This window comes from Oratosquilla oratoria, chromosome 34 (assembly GCF_046742065.1).
Source record: "Oratosquilla oratoria isolate Oo_2021 chromosome 34, ASM4674206v1, whole genome shotgun sequence".
Lineage (NCBI taxonomy): Eukaryota > Metazoa > Arthropoda > Malacostraca > Stomatopoda > Squillidae > Oratosquilla > Oratosquilla oratoria.
This window is the reverse complement of record NC_134810.1, coordinates 31,758,941-31,776,344: the sequence shown is the minus strand read 5'-3', so window position 1 is coordinate 31,776,344 and position 17,404 is coordinate 31,758,941. Positions and strand designations below refer to the sequence as shown.

General features: G+C 41.5%; 1 protein-coding gene across 6 annotated transcripts in view; it reads right to left on the bottom strand.

Annotated features, from left to right (window-relative positions):
* Nucleotides 1-17,404, bottom strand: part of LOC143018161 (malectin) — a 397,497-nt gene that overhangs the window by 353,383 nt on the left and 26,710 nt on the right. For all 6 annotated transcript variants that reach the window (XM_076173315.1, XM_076173314.1, XM_076173318.1 and 3 more), the window contains exon 2: nt 1,049-1,173. In XM_076173315.1, the coding sequence (XP_076029430.1) occupies nt 1,049-1,173 (125 nt within the window). The remainder of the gene's footprint in view (nt 1-1,048; nt 1,174-17,404) is intronic.

Here is a 17,404-nt window from a genome sequence, read left to right as displayed (position 1 = left end):
AAGGTGTGGAAGGCAGAGGTGGAAGGAGTGAACATGAGGGGGTGACCAAGGATGAGATGGATGGATGAGGTAAATGGGGTATTGGGAAAGAGGGGAATGTCTGTTCAGGAAGGGAGAAGACAGAAGATAGGGGTGAGCAGAGAATGGTTGTGTATGAATGATACTTTGATGCATGGAAGGGAGTGGTTGAGGGACAGGGGGTTGAATATGTGTGAATGATATTTTGACACAGCCCAAAGGGATTCCTCCCTGTATTCTCTTTTTTTGCATAAGGGGATGGAGAGGGGGAGTTGCCGATCAAATGAAGCAGTGTTGTTGTGGATGTGTTTCTTGCTGCAATGCTTCTGACCCAAGGCAGATGAGATGCAGGGATGACCTGTCATCTAGGAGGTGCCAAGAAAAGAGGGAGGGAGGGGTGGTGAATGGGAGTGTTGTAGTATGTGGGAATGAAATGAGTGGGAGTGGATTTATGCCTTTGGTTTTAATTACCTCCTTTGTAAGGGGAAAAAAGCCCTGGGTATATGTATGTATAAATACATAAATATAAATATATATACATATACATAAATATATATCTTTTTGACGTTCATTTACCTTGTAATTTACAAGAAAGGAGATGCAATATAGAGGTTCCAACCCTTTAGTTTTAAATCTATTAATGCTATTGGGCTGGACTATATATTAAGTTATACCATAAGTTTATGCATCTGTACAGAAAATTATTTCTTAATTCCCTTCATGCATTATTATCTATTTCTATTTGATTACATGAATTTTTTATTCCCTCCCCTCCCAAATAAAGAAATTCTTAGTGTACATTCTTATTCAGTATTTATTCCTGTACATTACAATTAGGTAAATGCACGATCAGTAAGCTTTATTTACAGTATAATTTATGAAATTTGCTGGTACATTGATACTGAATATGTAGATATTGATATACAGAATTCATTTACAGGTGTTACAAGACATTCATTTATAGGTGTTATGTATGCTATACACACTTATGAACATATTTGAAATATTTCATAAAAACACATATCCTAACCTGGTCTCCAGGAGGGACTCTTCCAATGATTAATTGTTTACCAAAGTCTGAGGCTGTGCCAACCCTTCCAGCTAAAGGGTCCTTCTCATAACGTACCCCATACACATCGATATGAACATCACCACCTGTGAAAGAAACACATATGAAATCTTCAAATTCTTGCATGCAGCATCAGTTGTCATTTGTATGATGCATCAAACTACTTGCATTATAAAATATAAAGTCACAGCTGTATTACTTGTTCTCTTTTACTGTGAGTAATAATAAACACAGAAAATGTGATCAAACCAGTTCACAGAATCTGGGGTAACTCATGTACTACAAAAAATATAATCAAGACACCAATGCTGGCATTCTTGTGTACCCATTTGTGCCTCATGACGACTATGTAGGTTCATACCAAAGATGTTAATTACATATTCCTAATTTCTAATGAAAGACATGAAAGATGTCTAGTTGAATTCACTAGAAATATGAATAAATCATGTATAAAATATAGTGTCAAAGGAGTTTTTTTTTATGCTGTTTTATCTGTAAATACTCCATCTCCCACTAGTTCTCTTCCACTTTTTTCTATATAGATAGATAATGAGAAAATTCTGTCCTACTCAAGCTGTATTGCCCCTACCTCCAACATAGTAAGAAAATCTATAATATACAAATTTTCATATTGCTATTATCTCCCATATTGCCTTTTAAATTACAAGCCAAGGTTATACTGGTAATATGGTTTGGTTTGAGATTTTTTCTTCAGATGTGCGAGTGAGGAGTTGTTTAGAAGGAATTGTATAATTAACAATTTCCTATATTCTTGAACTTTATGTTATAAACTTCCACTCTTCTTATCTTGCACCACATTGACACTTGACACAACACTTGACTTCCATTACACAAACTTAATCACATCAATGCAAATTCCCACCCCCAACATTCATACAAATACCAAAGGCTTTTTCCCCCTTACACGGGGGGTAGCCAAAAAGGAAAAGGCATAGAAACCACTCCCACCCATTCCATTTCCTATATATTCTACTCCCCTCCACCCTCCTCCCTCCCTCTTATCTTGGCACCTCCTGTCCACTGCCCTGGGTCAGAAGCAGTGTTGCAAGACACAGCACATCCACAGCAAGGCCGCTTCATAAATTCAGCGACCACCACTCTCCATCCCCTCATGCAGAAAAGGAGAAGACAGGGAGAAATCCCTTCGGGCTGTGTCAATTTATTTCTCATACATAATATCTCACCCCCATCCCCCACCCACTCCCCCTCATGCATCACAGCATCATCTACACACAACCCTTCTCCATTCACCCCTATCTTCTGTCCTCTCCCATCCTTCCTCCACAGACATTCCTCTCTTTTGTAATGCTCCTTTCACCCTATCCATCCATCTCATCCTAAGACACCCCCTCATATTCACTCCTTCCACCTCTGCCTTCCTCACTTCCTTTACCAATCTTTCCTCACTCATTCTTTCCATATGTCCAAACCATCCCAGTACTCTTTCATCAACCCTATCTCCCAGCTCCCTTTCCACCCCTGTTCTCCTCCTCACCTCCTCATTTCTCACTCTATCTAGCCTAGTAACCCCTATCATACTTCTCAGACATTTCATCTCAAACACATTCAAACTCCTCCTCTCTTATGTTCCATGTTTCTGCCCCATACAGTGCTGTTGGCACAATCACTCCTTCATATAACCTCTTCTTAGCATCCATTCTCAGATGTCTATTTCTCATTACACTTTTTAATCCACCGAGGCATTTACTCGCTTCTCTCAATTTACATTCTACCTCCACCCCCACTCCTCCCTTTCCTGCCACATTCGCACCCATGTAACTAAAACTATCCACTTCCTCCAGTCTTTCACCTTTTATACACACTTCCAGCCTGCTATCACTCTCTCCCCTTGTACATCTCATCACCTTACTTTTGCCACATTTATCTTCAGCTTCCTTCTTTTACACACCTCCTCAAAATCTGTCACTAACTTTCTCAATCCCTGCTCTGAACCTGCTACAAGCGTAGTGTCGTCAGCAAACAACAACTGGCTCATCTCCCACTTTCCTCCATTTTCTTTAACCATCTCCAACCCCTGACCCACTACCCTTGCATTCACCTCTCGCACCACCCCATCCATGTAAAGATTGAACAGCCAGGGCGACATAACACATCCCTAACCAAGTCCCACCTTTACCTCAAACCATTCACTCTCTCCATTTCTAATCCTAACAAACTTTACTACTCTCGTAAAAATTCGTGACTGCTCTTAACAGCTTTCCTCCTATCCCATATATCTGCAGTACCTCCCACTGTGCCTTCCTGTCTACTCTGCTGTAAGCCTTTTCCAGATCCATAAAAAACAAAAAAACATCCTTCCCCTTTCCTATAGCTTTCTCACATATCTGTCTTACCACAAAAATCTGATCTACACAACCCCTACCCGTCCTAAACACACACTGTTCCTCACCAATTACTCCCTCTGTTCCTCTCCTAATCTTCTCAATCAAGACCCTCCCATAAGCCTTCCCAACTACACTCAACAAGATGATCCCTCTGAAACTACTACACTCACACTTGTCCCCTTTTCCCTTGTAAAGCGGAGCTATACAGGCATTCCTCCAGTCCTCCGGCACTCTACCCTCTCTTAACCACTTCACTCCGGGCCAAAATCTTGCAGGCAGCATTAGCTGCCAGACATACTATGTTGCGTCATAATACTCGCATCATAAAAAATAGTCACCGCTTATATCGATCGTTCTCTCTTTCACCCGTGAATTTTGATAACCATAGAAAATGTGATGAAGCCAGTTTAGAGAGTATGTCAGTTATGCAGGGACAACTACACTAAATATAATCAAGACACCGTTATGGCAGCCTCGCGTATCCACTTGTTCCTCATTCCTCATGCCGCCTACATAGGTGGCAACATTTGGAGGTTAAACAAACATTAAACAACCTCACCAGCCAGTCCACCATAACTGTACCTCCTTTCTTCAGACATTCTGCATGGCTTCCATCCAACCAAGGTGCCTTACCTGCTCTTGTCATCTTAACAGCTGCTTTCACTTCATCCTTCCCTATTTCTCCTTCATTTTCCTCACTCATCACTCTCATTTTCTTGGTGCTTCCCACTGCAGCTACCTTTCCCTCCCTATCCTCCTTCACATTTAGCAACTCCCTAAAATACTCCGCCCACCTTTCTCTCACTGCCTTCTCTTCCATTATCATCTCTCCATCTGCACCTTTTACCTTTGCTTCTCTACTTGATTCGCCTCCTCTTCCTCTTTTAATTTCCTTCCAAAACATCTTTTTATTACTTTCAAAATTTTCTGTCATACTCTTACCCCATTTTACATCTGCTCTCCTCTTTGCTTCCTTTATCTTATGCTTAACTTCCCTTCTCTTTACTTTGTACCTCTCATACGATTCCTTCGTCCTAATTTGTAGCCAATCTATGAATGCCTGCTTCTCTTCTACACCCTTCTTTGCTTTCTCATCCCACCACTCACTACCCTTTCTTCTATTTCCTCCCGCCCTCCTTGTTCCACACACCATCTTTGCACACCTTATGACTCCCTCCTTGAACCATCCCCATTCCTCCTCCACTCCTAGTTCTACTCTATCCTTTACTCCCTCCCACTCCTCTCTCAGCTTCTTCTTATACTCATTCTCCTTTTTTCCCTCATTTAAGCAGTTCACTCTAAGTACCTCCCTACCTTCTGCCATTTTCCTCTTTCTCCACTCTCAATTTACCTTCCACCAGAAAATGATCTGATATTCCTCCACTATCTCCCCTTAGGACATGTACATCCTTAACTCTTCCTACCATACTCCTGGTGACCACTATATAGTCCATTAACACTCTATCTGCCACCCTTCCATCCACCTCCCTCTCCCATGTGTACTTATGCTTGACTTTCTTCCTAAACACTGTATTTGCTATCATCTTAACAACTGCCTTCACTTCATCCTTCCCTATTTCTCCTCCATTTTCCTCACTCATCACTGTCATTTTCTTAGCACTTCCCACTACAACTACCTTTCCCTCCCTATCCTCCTTCACATTTAGCAACTCCCTAAAATACTTGTATTCTTCCCATCTTCCTCTTACTGCCTTCTCTTCCATTATCATCACATCATACTACTCACATTATAAAATATAAAGTCACTGCTGTATTACTCATTCTCTTTTACTCTGAGTAATAAGAAACCTTGAAAATGTGATCAAACCAGTTCACAGAATATGGGGTCAACTACAAAAAATAAAAATAAAAATAAATAAATAAATAAATAAATAAAATAAAAATAAATAAATAAATAAAATAAAAATAAATAAAATAATAAATAAAATAAAATATATTAAAATAAATAAAAAATAAATATAAAGACACTGATGCTGGCATCCTTGTGTACCCACTCACACCTCATGATGCTCTGAGATAATATAGAAAATGTGATCAAACCAGTTCACAGAATCTGGGGTCAACTACAAAATAAATAAATAAATAAATAAATAGATAAATAAATAAAAAAAAAAAATAAATAAAAAAAAATACATAAAAAAAAAATATATAGACATCGATGCCAGCATCCTTGTGTACCCACTCGTGCCTCATGATGCCTACATAGATGTCAAAGTACCGAAGTGATTAATCCCTCCTCTGATCCTGCTACAAGCTCAGTGTCATCAACAAACAACAACTGGCTAATTTCCCACTTTTCTCCATTTTCTTTAACCATCTCCAATACCTAGCCCATTACCCTTACATTTACCTCTTGCACCACCCCATCCAATAAATTGAACCACCATAGTGACATGACACAGACCTGGCAAAGTACCACCATTATCTCAAACCACTCACTCTCTCCATTTCTAATTCTAACACAGGCTCTTCTGCTCTCATAAACACTCTTGACTGCTCTTAACAGCTTTCCTATCCCACATATCTGTAATACCTCCTACAGTGCCTTCCTGTCTACCCTGTCATAAGCCTTTTACAAATCCATAAAGGTCCACAAAACATCCTTACATTTTCCTAAAGCTTTCTTATATATCTGTCTTACCACAAAAGTCTGATCCACACAACCCCTACCTGTCCTAAACCCACACAGTTCATCACAACTCGCTCTATTCCTCTCCTAATCCTCTCAAGCAAACCCTCCCATAAGCCTTCCTATTTACACTCAAACTGATCCTACTGAAACTACTATCCTCACACTTGTCCCCTTTTCATTTGTAAAGCAGAACTATACAGGTACTCCTCCAGTCCTCCAGCACTCTATCCTCTTTTAGACAAATATTAAACAACCTCACCAGCCAGATCCATCATCAGTGTACCTCCCCTTTTTTAGACAATTCACATGACACCCATCTAACCCAGGTACCTTACCTGCTCTCATTATTTTAATAATTGGTTTCACCTCCTCTTTTCTTATTTCTCCTTCATTTTCCTCATTCATCACTGTCATTTTCTTTGCATTTCCCACTGCAACTACCTTTCCTTCCCTATCCTCCTTCACATTTAGCAACTCCATAAAATACTCTGCCCATTCTCCTCTTACTGCTGTCTCTTCCATTATCATCTCTCTACCTGCACCTTTTACTTTTTTCTCTCTTAATTTCCTTATAAAACACATTTTTATAACTTTCAAAATTTTGTCACTCTTACCCCATTTCACATCTGCTCTCCTTTCTTTGTACCTCTCATATGATTCTCTCATCCTATTTTGCAGCCAATCTGTGAATGGTCGTTTCTTCTCTTCTACAAACTTTTTTTGCTTCATCCCACCAACCACTACTCTTCCTTCTATTTCCTCCTGTCCTCATTGTTCTACACACCATTCTTGCACACCACCGTGAATCCCTCCTCCACTCCCAGTTCTACTCTATCATTTACTCCCTCCCAATATTTTCTGAGCTTCTTCTTGTACTCCTCCTCTTTTTCTTTCTCATTTAAGCAGTTTACTCTAAGCACCTCACTACCTTCTGTTCTCTTCCTCTTTCTCCATCTATCCTTCACTCTCAACTTACCTTCCACCAAAAAATTATCTGATATTCCCCCACTCTCTCCCTTAAGAACATGTACATCCAAAACCCTTCCAACTGTTCTCCTGGTGACCACTACATAGTCCATTAAAGCTCTATTTACCACCTTTCCATCAACCACCCTCTCCCATGTGTAGTTATGCTTGACTTTCTTCCTAAACACACCTCCCCCATCAACTTTCCACTACAACTGGTATAGTAGAAATAAAAAATAAATAGGTATCTAAAATGTGATTGTAAAAAATAGGGGATGGGGGGGGGGAGTTAGAAACGGATTAAAAATTTTCAGAAATGGAGTTATAATTTTTCTAAAAGGCAAGCAATCTCTATGACCTTGAGCATCCCATGTCCTGGAGAAAGGGTCTTCTTTCCTAGTATCTGCGAAATGCAGAATACTCCATCCCCATTGTGACAATGGAAGAAGTATTGTTCTCACAGGTCCATCAGGTTGGGACACTCTATTAAGAAGTGTTGTACTTTTAGAGGGACTAAGCAGTCATTGCAGAATGGTTTCATTTCCCAGAACAAGAGGTATGTGTGAGACATGCATGGTCAGTCTGGTGGTGGGTCAAAGTGGTGTCTTTGCATGTGTTCATATCTCCAAGGACGGAGAGCAAGAGGGGTTATCTCTCCCAGCTTGGTTGTGGCAACCAAGGCCTCCCATTTGTTCTGCAAACTGTCAAGAACTGTTATCTGTATTGCAAAGTACATGTTGTGGAATGGAATGGGATTGGTAAAGGCAGTTTGAGTTGCTGCCTCTTTAGCCAGTTTATCAGCCTTCTCATTCCCTGGAGTCCTTGCATGTGCTGGGACCCAGCAAAATCCAACATTGTAGCCTCTACTCTGGAGTAGGTAGAGCCACTCAAAAACTGATAATACATGAGGATCAAGGGAAAGACTAAAATGTTCCATAGCTGAGAACACTATGAGTATTGCTAGAAATTGTAAAAGATGAATGAGAAGGATAAAGATGATTCTTAAGGCCAAGATAATGGCAGATAGCTCTGCTGTAAAAAACAAAACTACATTGGAGAGGATCTAGCATCATACTTTGAATTGTTTGTAAATACTGGGGTGGAGTCAGAATGTGTGGAACAGTGTATGGTCCATGTTATCTGGCAAAACATTTTTCTTAGGAATATCAGGGTTGCAGACAGTAATATGGGGGAATTGCTAGTAATCAAATTTAGGAAATTGATAGGAACATACAATAATGGAAGGTACATTTAATGTTGTCATAGCAAATGCTATCCTGAACCCAAAAGGTTTAAGGAAGCTTAGGTGAGATGTATATAGCTCTGAGCATGAATCTAGGAATACTTACTCAAGAAGATGCTGAATTCAATACCATCATCTTAGCAATAAGGACTGGCAATGGAAGTCCAATGGAAGGATGCCTGCACCCACCAACATGCTTGGTATTGGGGATGAGTGGAATGCACCAGTTGCTAAGTGTACACTGGCATGGTGAATGGAGTTCAACACACAAAGCCGAACTTTGGTAGCAGATGAGTAGATAAATGAATGAATGAATAATTGGGATTTATCTAGCGTCGCAACATCAATGGTCATTGACGCCATAGTATTTATGATTAAGAAAAGGAAGTGGTAAAAAGCTCAAGAAATAAATAAAATAAAAAAAGATTGAAATCTAAAGATCATTGAGAAGATCAATAGCACTAAGAAAATCAAAAATAGAATTTATATTGCAGTTATATCCCAGAACACTTCGAAGGGACAGATCTCCATCTCTGTGTTTTGACAAATATTGTTGTCTTTCTTCATCATAACTGGGGCATTCCACCATAATGTGTCTAATGGTCATAGGAACAAGGCAATCATTACAAAATGGAGGAGGACTGCCCTCCATAAGAAAGCCATGGGATAATCTAGTGACCAATCCTCAACCGGGAAAGGGTTACTTCCTGTTTTCTGTTCAGCAATGTATAAGACCAGGGATGAATAGTATCAGTAATCTCTCTCATCTTGTTACCAGCCTCAAGATCCCATTGGAACTACCAGAGAGATGAGATCTCGGCTTTGATTAGAGGGATATAATCTTCATAAGGTATAGGCCGTAAGCGAGGTAAGGGTGAGAGAGCGGCTTCCTTGGCCAATTTATCGGCCTGTTCATTTCCTGGTACTCCGACATGTGCTGGAACCCAGCAGAAGTTTATTTCATTACCTCGACTCTCGATTAAAAAAAGCCATTCTAAGATCTTTAAAACTATTGGGTGCCTTGAGTCGAATTGTTCTAGAGACTGCAAGACACTCTTTGAGTCACTAAAAATTGTAAAACATTTGCCTCTCTTTTTCATGGAGGATATAATCTCCACTGCGGACAGTATTCCCGTCAGTTCGGCAGTGAAATTAGATGCTGTATCAGGCAAGGTGCCCTTATGATTAAAATCATTTGAGAATATTCCAAAACCAACGCCAGCGCTAGTTTTGGAGCCATCAGTAAAAACAAACACAGAGGGTTGGTGGCTAAAAGAATGTTCTAAAAAGGCATTGCGTAGTTCGTAATCCTTGAAATCACGCTTACAACCGTTAAAATATTTACAGAAAGATACTGTGGGTAGTCTCCATGGCGGAACAACCGAATATTTAAAAGGGAGGATGGGAATCTTGGGAAGATTCATGTTCTCTAAAATCCTTTTCATCCAGTTTCCAAAAGGCTTTGGAAGTCTGGGGTGATTGTTGAAACAAGTGCTGTTAAAATCTGTTTGAGCTGTTCTAAAAGCGAGAGAGTTGGGAAGCCTCTGCAATCTATGCCAGTATCTAATAGATGAGGTTTGGCGAATAAGATCTAACGACATTTCCCCTGCATCAACTAATAGACTTGGTATTGGGGAAGACTTGAATGCACCTGTGGCCAAACGAACTCCACTGTGGTGTATCATATCTAAACTTTTTAGTCTGGATGGAGTGGTCGATGAGTAAAACTCGCATCCATACGATAGTTTTGATAAAATAAGGGAATGATGTAACCGTAAAATTATTCTGCGGTCAGCGCCCCATGAGGTATGTGCTAAAACTTTTAAAATTTGCATTGTCTCTAGACATCGTGTCTTCAGGGTTTTCAGGTAGGGTACCCAAGAAAGGTGCTTATCAAAAATAAGTCCTAAAAACCTGGTTTCGTCAACACAGGGAATCTGGTCATCCTTTAACCAAATGGTAGGGTCAGGATGCAGACTTCTTAGTCGGCAGAAATGTACGACGACAGTTTTGCTGGGTGAAAATTTAAAACCATTATTATCGGCCCATGAAACTATTTTATTGATGCAGAGTTGTAGTTTTCTTTCAGCTATTGCCATGTTACTAGCTCTAAAAGAAATGGAGAGGTCATCTACAAAAAGGGTGGCAAGTATATCAGGAGGAATCACAGATGTCACCCCATTTATAGCTATACTAAAGAGAGTGACACTGAGAACACACCCCTGAGGTACACCTTCTTCCTGTTGTCTTATTTCAGATATGATGTTCCCAACTCTTACTCTAAAAACACGATTTGCTAAAAAGTTCTTGATGAAAAAGGCCATTTCTCCTCGAATGCCAATAGCATGTACAGCCTTAAGAATACCATGCTTCCATGTGGTATCATATGCTTTCTCTAAGTCAAAGAAAACACTGATATGATGTTGCTTAGAGACAAAGGCTTTACAAATTGAAGATTCTAGTCGAAGTAAGGCATCAGCAGTGGAGTGCATGCGACGGAAACCACATTGAATATCAGATATGATGTGGTTTCGTTCAAGATACCAGACTAGTCGTGCATTGACCATTTTTTCAAAATTTTGCACATGCAGCATGTGAGGGCAATAGGACGGTAATTTGATGGAATTGAACCATCTTTATTAGGCTTAAGAAAAGGTAAAATTATACCCATTTCCCAAATACTAGGAAATGAATGTTCAAACCACATCCTATTAAGAAGTGCAAGAATAAAACCTTTAGTTACTGGAGATATATGTTTCAACATGGCATATGTAATGTCGTCAGGACCTGGAGAAGTATCACTGCAGGAGTTCAAAGCTGAATCGTATTCCTTTTCAGTGAAAGGGAGGTTATAGGATTCTTCATGAGGGGCAGTGAAGTCAAGATTATGTTGTTGTTCTCTCATTCGGTATTGATATCCAGGAGAGCTGTTGTCTGGTTTAGATATATTAGCAAAATTATTTGCTAAGGCATTACTGATGTCTTTAGGATCAAAGATCAAAGAGCCATCTAATTTTAAAACAGGTGAAGGGCTAATGGTGTATTTCCCCAATATTTTTCTCAAGTTTTTCCAAACGATCGATGCCGGTGTTCTATAGTTGAATGATGATACAAATTTAGCCCAAGACTGATGCTTTGCTTCTTTGATGGTACGTCGAAGTAATGCCCTGCTTTTACGATAAGCAACTAAATTCTCATCATTTCTATGGCGATGTAATCTAGTCAGAGCTCTTCGTGTTGCTCTATGTAGATTTCGTATGGTGTCAGACCACCATGGTACAGGGCATCTCCTAAACTTTCCAGATGACTTTGGGATGGAATTAATGCCAGCAGTGTAGAGTGTGTCATTTAAGTACTCCAGTGCAGCTTCTACTGAAGAAAAACTATCAATACTGTTCTGGACAGTACTCAATTCTTCAAACTTGGTCCAGTCGGCTTTTTCAGTGCACCAGCAAGGAATGCCATCTGTAGGAGCAGCTTCCTGTGTATACAATACAGTGGGATAATGATCACTGCTTCGTAAGTCATCAAGGACTTTCCATTCAAAGTCCAAAGCACATGATGTAGAGCCAGTCTGAATGTGATAATGAGTAGGTTCACCAGTATTTAAAACAGTAATGTCCTCCTGCTCCAAAATAGATGAAATTAGATTTCCTTTCTGATTTGAGGTAACATCACCCCATAATGGGTGATGAGCATTAAAGTCACCCATAATGACGAATGGCTGAGGTAACTGTTGAATAAGATTCAACAGATTATCTTTGGTTATATTAGTACTTGGTGGTAGATAGAGGGAGCAGACTGTATATCTGCGATTCAAGCCGGCTTGTATCGCGACAGCTTGCAATCGAGATTGAAGAGGGATGGGAACATGAGATATATCTTTACAGATATACAACATGCTTCCCCCATGGATACCAATATCTGGATCATATGTAGTACGGTATGCTTTGAAGTCTTTAGGGCATGGGGTGAATGAGTCTAACATTATTTCTTGTAAGGAAATAATATTAGGTTGCTGGTCATGGATTAGCAGTTTCAATTCCTCATACTTGGCTCTTAGTCCCTGACAATTCCATTGGAGCAGAGTGAATTTATCTATGGTTCAGGGAATGTCGGGAGGTGTTGTTACCCGACTTCTTGGTCTTAGATTGTGGGATTGAATGGACCTCTGCTATAACTGGAAGTTTTGGTGGTTTAGATGATTGAATTCCAGGTTTAATTTTAGGAGGACCTTCTTTAGGTCTACCAGAGGTGGTAGAACTTCCCTGTGGTCCTATAGGTACAGGGGGAGGGACTACTTTCTCTATAGGTATAGAAGGATCTCCTGTTGATCCTTCTAGGTTGAGGGAAAGGTTTCCCACTCCCCTCTCAGGGGTGGGAAGAGGGCCACTATCTGGGCCCTTGGGTGATGGTGTAGGGCCTCCCATGGCCCCAATATGGGAAGAGTTGTTAGATGGCATTTTGGATACAGCTGTTGTTGAATCTCTATTCTTAATTTTGCCACTTGGGCAATCCAAAGAGTCTGAACTCCGTGTTCGCTTATTGCGAGTTAGTTGGTCAACTGATCGGTTGGTGGATTGTTTGTACTTTATCTGGTGTGACTGATCGGTCTCCATTTTATCCATATTAGGTTGTGTTTTAGTGGTGAGGTGGCCTGTAGGCTGAAATTTGTTACCAAGGGCTTCTGAGTATGTCTTAGTATTAAGTTTTAATGGATCAATCACTTTTCTTCTTGCTTCAGAGTAGCTAATATGTTCTCTGACCTTTATATTTAGGATTTGTTTTTCTAGTATATATTTTTCACAAGATCTAGAGGAAGTTGGGTTTTCTTCATGACAATTAAAACATTTTGATGTTTTCGTACATTCTCCATGTTCGCTTTCACTGCAATTGACACAAATCGGTGGTGTTCCTGCTAATTTCTTGCGACATGTGGTGAATGTATGACCAAACATTTGGCAGTGGTAACATCTTCTTGGTGAAGGTATATATGGTCTAACCTTCAGTTTATACCAAGCAGCAGATATTGATGATGGAAGATTAAGTAGGTCAAATGTTAAGATTATTAGAGGTTGGTCTACAAGAGTGCCATTTTCTTTTTGTTTCATCCAGCGAACACTTGAAACGTGCTGGGATTTCAACTCTGTTAAGAGCTTTTCTTCAGAAAACCTCAGCAGTTCCTTGGAGTAGACAACTCCTCTACACTGGTTGAGTGTCTTGTGGGGGGTACAATCTGCCTCATGCCCAGCAACTTTTCCAATGTTCTGCAATTTTGAGCTCTCTTCTGGAGAGTTAACCTCTATCAGAAGTGATCCACTACTTTGGGGGATGATTTTGGGTTCCCTGCCAATACATTGGATAATTTCTCTATGGACATCAAAAATGTCTAAAGAGTCAATGGGGTTGTCATTGGGCATGGATAAAGTTAAATATTTATTATAATGGGACTCAAAAATCCCAGGCAAAACTTCCAATTGTCCTCGTGGATTAGTTAGAGGGGGGAAAGACTTTTCTTTATTTCTATTTTTCCGCTGTGGTTTAGCGGAATAGGGTTCCAGTGTGATGAAAGACTGTGGACTTTCATCTCTAGAACCAGTAGAGGCCTTGCTCATATCCTTGGTCATGCATAGGTCGTCAGTGTTAGGAGAGTTCTCTCTTAAGGGTTTGTCTTGACCGCAGTGAGGGTGACCTTACTGGGGGCGGTTCCCCAGTCAGGTGGTTATGGGGCAAACTATGTTTGGGGCACCTTTTCTAGCCCCCTCCCCATGTGGGGTGAGCAGAGTGGATCCTGAGTAGGGCTGCTCAGTCATGTGGGTAGCTACCGAACCGTGCTGTTGCCTCGATCCCAATACGAGAGTGATTTATCTTGCCCACACTGCCTATGTGTAGTTCATGACTAGAGGCTTCCAGAGATCACCTTCTCCTGCCCCCATCGTCACTAGCCATCGCCATAGGGCTTTCTTTTGCCGCTACTGAGAGGGGCGGCTGAAAATTAGGTCGGAGGGATGGAACAGCAAGCGGAAGAGAAGAGAGGAGTGGAAAAGTAAGTTTAAGAGGAAGCCCTGTGCGGGGAAACAAGAGCCCCGCCTGGGGATCGGCATTAGTCGCCTCTTACGACACGCAGCCGACGTGGCGGGGGCTATATTCTATACTACACCCCCTAGCCCCAGGGGGACTATGAGAGGATGATTGTTCAGTGTAATAGGAGGAGGGTCTGTCTGTCAGCTTCCTAGAGGTATGTGCTAATGCTCTAAGGAATGACATTGCTTTCATATTAGTAGTCTTAATATAATCATGGAGAAGTACCCAAGTCATGCAGCTGTCAAATATTAGTCCTATTGGGATGATTACAGCAACACCCCATGAGTTAGGGAAGTCACCAGTGTTCTGTATACAGTTGTAGAGGTCTATTATGAAGGAATATGCCTTATCTGACATGTGCCATAGAAAGGCATATGGGATGTCATCATGGCCTGGTGATGGAATACTGCAATATGACAGCTGTCTTTAATTTGGAGATGGAAAAGGGCACATTATTAGATTTGCTCTTACATACATACATACATACATATACCAAGGCTTTTTCCCCCTTACAAGGGAGGTAGCCAAAAAGGGAAAGGCATAAAAACACTCCCACCCATTTCATCCCTAGATACACTCCACACCCCTCCCACCCTCCCTCTCATCTGAGCACCTCCTGGATGACGGGTCATCCCTGCACCCTGCCCACCGCCCTGGGTCAGAAGCAGTGTCGCAAGACACAGTACATCCACAGCAAGGCCGCTTCATTTAATCGGCGACCCCCTCTGCATATAAGGCGAGGACGGGGAGAAATCCCTTCAGGCTGCGTCAAAATTTACTCACACATACTACCCCGGCCCCCCCCCCCGCCTATTCCTCCTCATGCAGTCACAACATCATCCATATACAACCATTCTCCACTCACCTCTGTCTTCCGTCCTCTCCCTTCCTTCCTCAACAGACATTCCCCTCTTCCCCAAAGCCCCCTTCACCCCATCCATCCACCTCATCCTAGGACGTCCCCTCATGTTCACTCCCTCCACATCTGCCTTCCATACCTCTTTTACTAGTCTTTCTTCACTCATTCTTTCCATGAGTCCAAACCATCATAATATTCTTTCATCAACCCTATCTCCCAAATCCTTTTTCACCCCTGTTCTCCTCCTCACCTCCTCATTTCTCACTCTATCCAGCCTAGTAACCCCCACCATACTTCTCAGACACCTCATCTCAAACACATTCAAACTCCTTCTCTCTTCTTCTCTTATATTCCACGTTTCTGCCCCATACAGTGCTGTTGGCACAATCACTCCTTCATACAGTCTCCTCTTCGCATCCATTCCCAAATGTCTATTCCTCATTACACTCTTTAATCCACCAAGGCATTTACTCGCTTCTCTCAATCTACATTCTACCTCCACCTTCACTCCACCTTTTCCTGCTACACTTGCACCCAAGTATCTAAAACTATCCACTTCCTCCAGTCGCTCTCCCTTAATGTTCACTTCCAGTCTACTGCCACTTTCACCCCTTGTACATCTCATCACCTTACTTTTACCCACATTTATCTTTAGCTTTCTTCTATCACATACTCTCCCAAACTCTGCCACCAGCTTCCTCAATCCCTCCTCTGACCCTGCCACAAGCGCAGTGTCGTCCGCAAACAACAGCTGGCTCACCTCCCACTTTTCTCCATTTTCTTTAACCATCTCCAATCCCTGACCCACTAGCCTAGCATTCACCTCTCGCACCACCCCATCCATGTATAAGTTGAACAGCCAGGGCGACATAACGCATCCTTGACGAAGTCCCACCTATACTTCAAACCACTCACTCTCTCCATTTCTAATCCTGACACATGCTCTACTACTCTCATAAAAACTCTTGACAGCTCCCAAAAGCTTTCCTCCTATCCCATAAATCTGCATAACCTCCCACAGTGCCTTTCTGTCTACCCTATCATAAGCCTTTTCCAGATCCATAAAAGCCAAAAAAACATCCTTCCCCTTTCCTATAGCTTTCTCACATATCTGTCTTACCACAAAGATCTGATCTACACAACCTCTACCTGTACTAAATCCACACTGTTCCTCACCAATTACTCCTTCTGTTCCTCTCCTAATCCTCTCAATTAAGATCCTCCCATAAGCCTTCCCTACTACACTTAACAGGCTAATCCCTCTGAAACTACTACATTCACACTTGTCCCCTTTTCCCTTGTAAAGAGGAACTATACAGGCACTTCTCCAGTCCTCCGGTACTCTACCCTCTCTCCAGCAAACATTAAATAACCTCACCAACCAGTCCACCATCACTGAACCTCCCTTTTTCAGACATTCTGCATGGCATCTATCCAGACCAGGTGCCTTACCTACTTTCATCATCTTTACAACTGCCTTCACCTCATCCTTCCCTATTTCTCCTCCATTCTCCTCACTCATCACTCTCATTTTCTTCGCATTTCCCACTGCAACTATCTTTCCTTCCCTATCCTCCTTCACATTTAGCAACTCCCTAAAATATTCTGCCCATCTTCCCCTTACTGCCATCTCTTCCATTATCATCTCTCCATCTGTACCTTTTACCTTTTCTTCCCTACTTGATTCGCCTCCTCTTCCTCTCTTAATTTCTTTCCAAAACATCTTTTTATTACTTTCAAAATTTTCTGTCATACTCCTACCCCATTTCACATCTGCTCTCCTCTTTGCCTCCTTTACCTTTTGCTTTACTTCTCTTTTCTTTTCTTTGTACGTCTCATACGACTCCCCCGTCCTCTTTTGTAACCAATCTGTGAATGCTCGCTTCTTCTCTTCTACAACCTTCTTCGTTTCCTCATCCCACCATTCACTACCCTTTCTTCTATTTCCCCCTGCCCTTCTTGTTCCACACACCATCCTTGCACACTTTAAGACTCCCTCCTTGAACCATCCCCATTCCTCCTCCACACCCATCTCTGCTCTATCCTTTACTCCCTCCCACTCCTCCTTCAGCTTCTTTTCGTACTCCTTCTCCTTTTCCTTTTCATTCAAGGAGTTCACTCTAAGAACCTCCCTACCTTTTGTCCC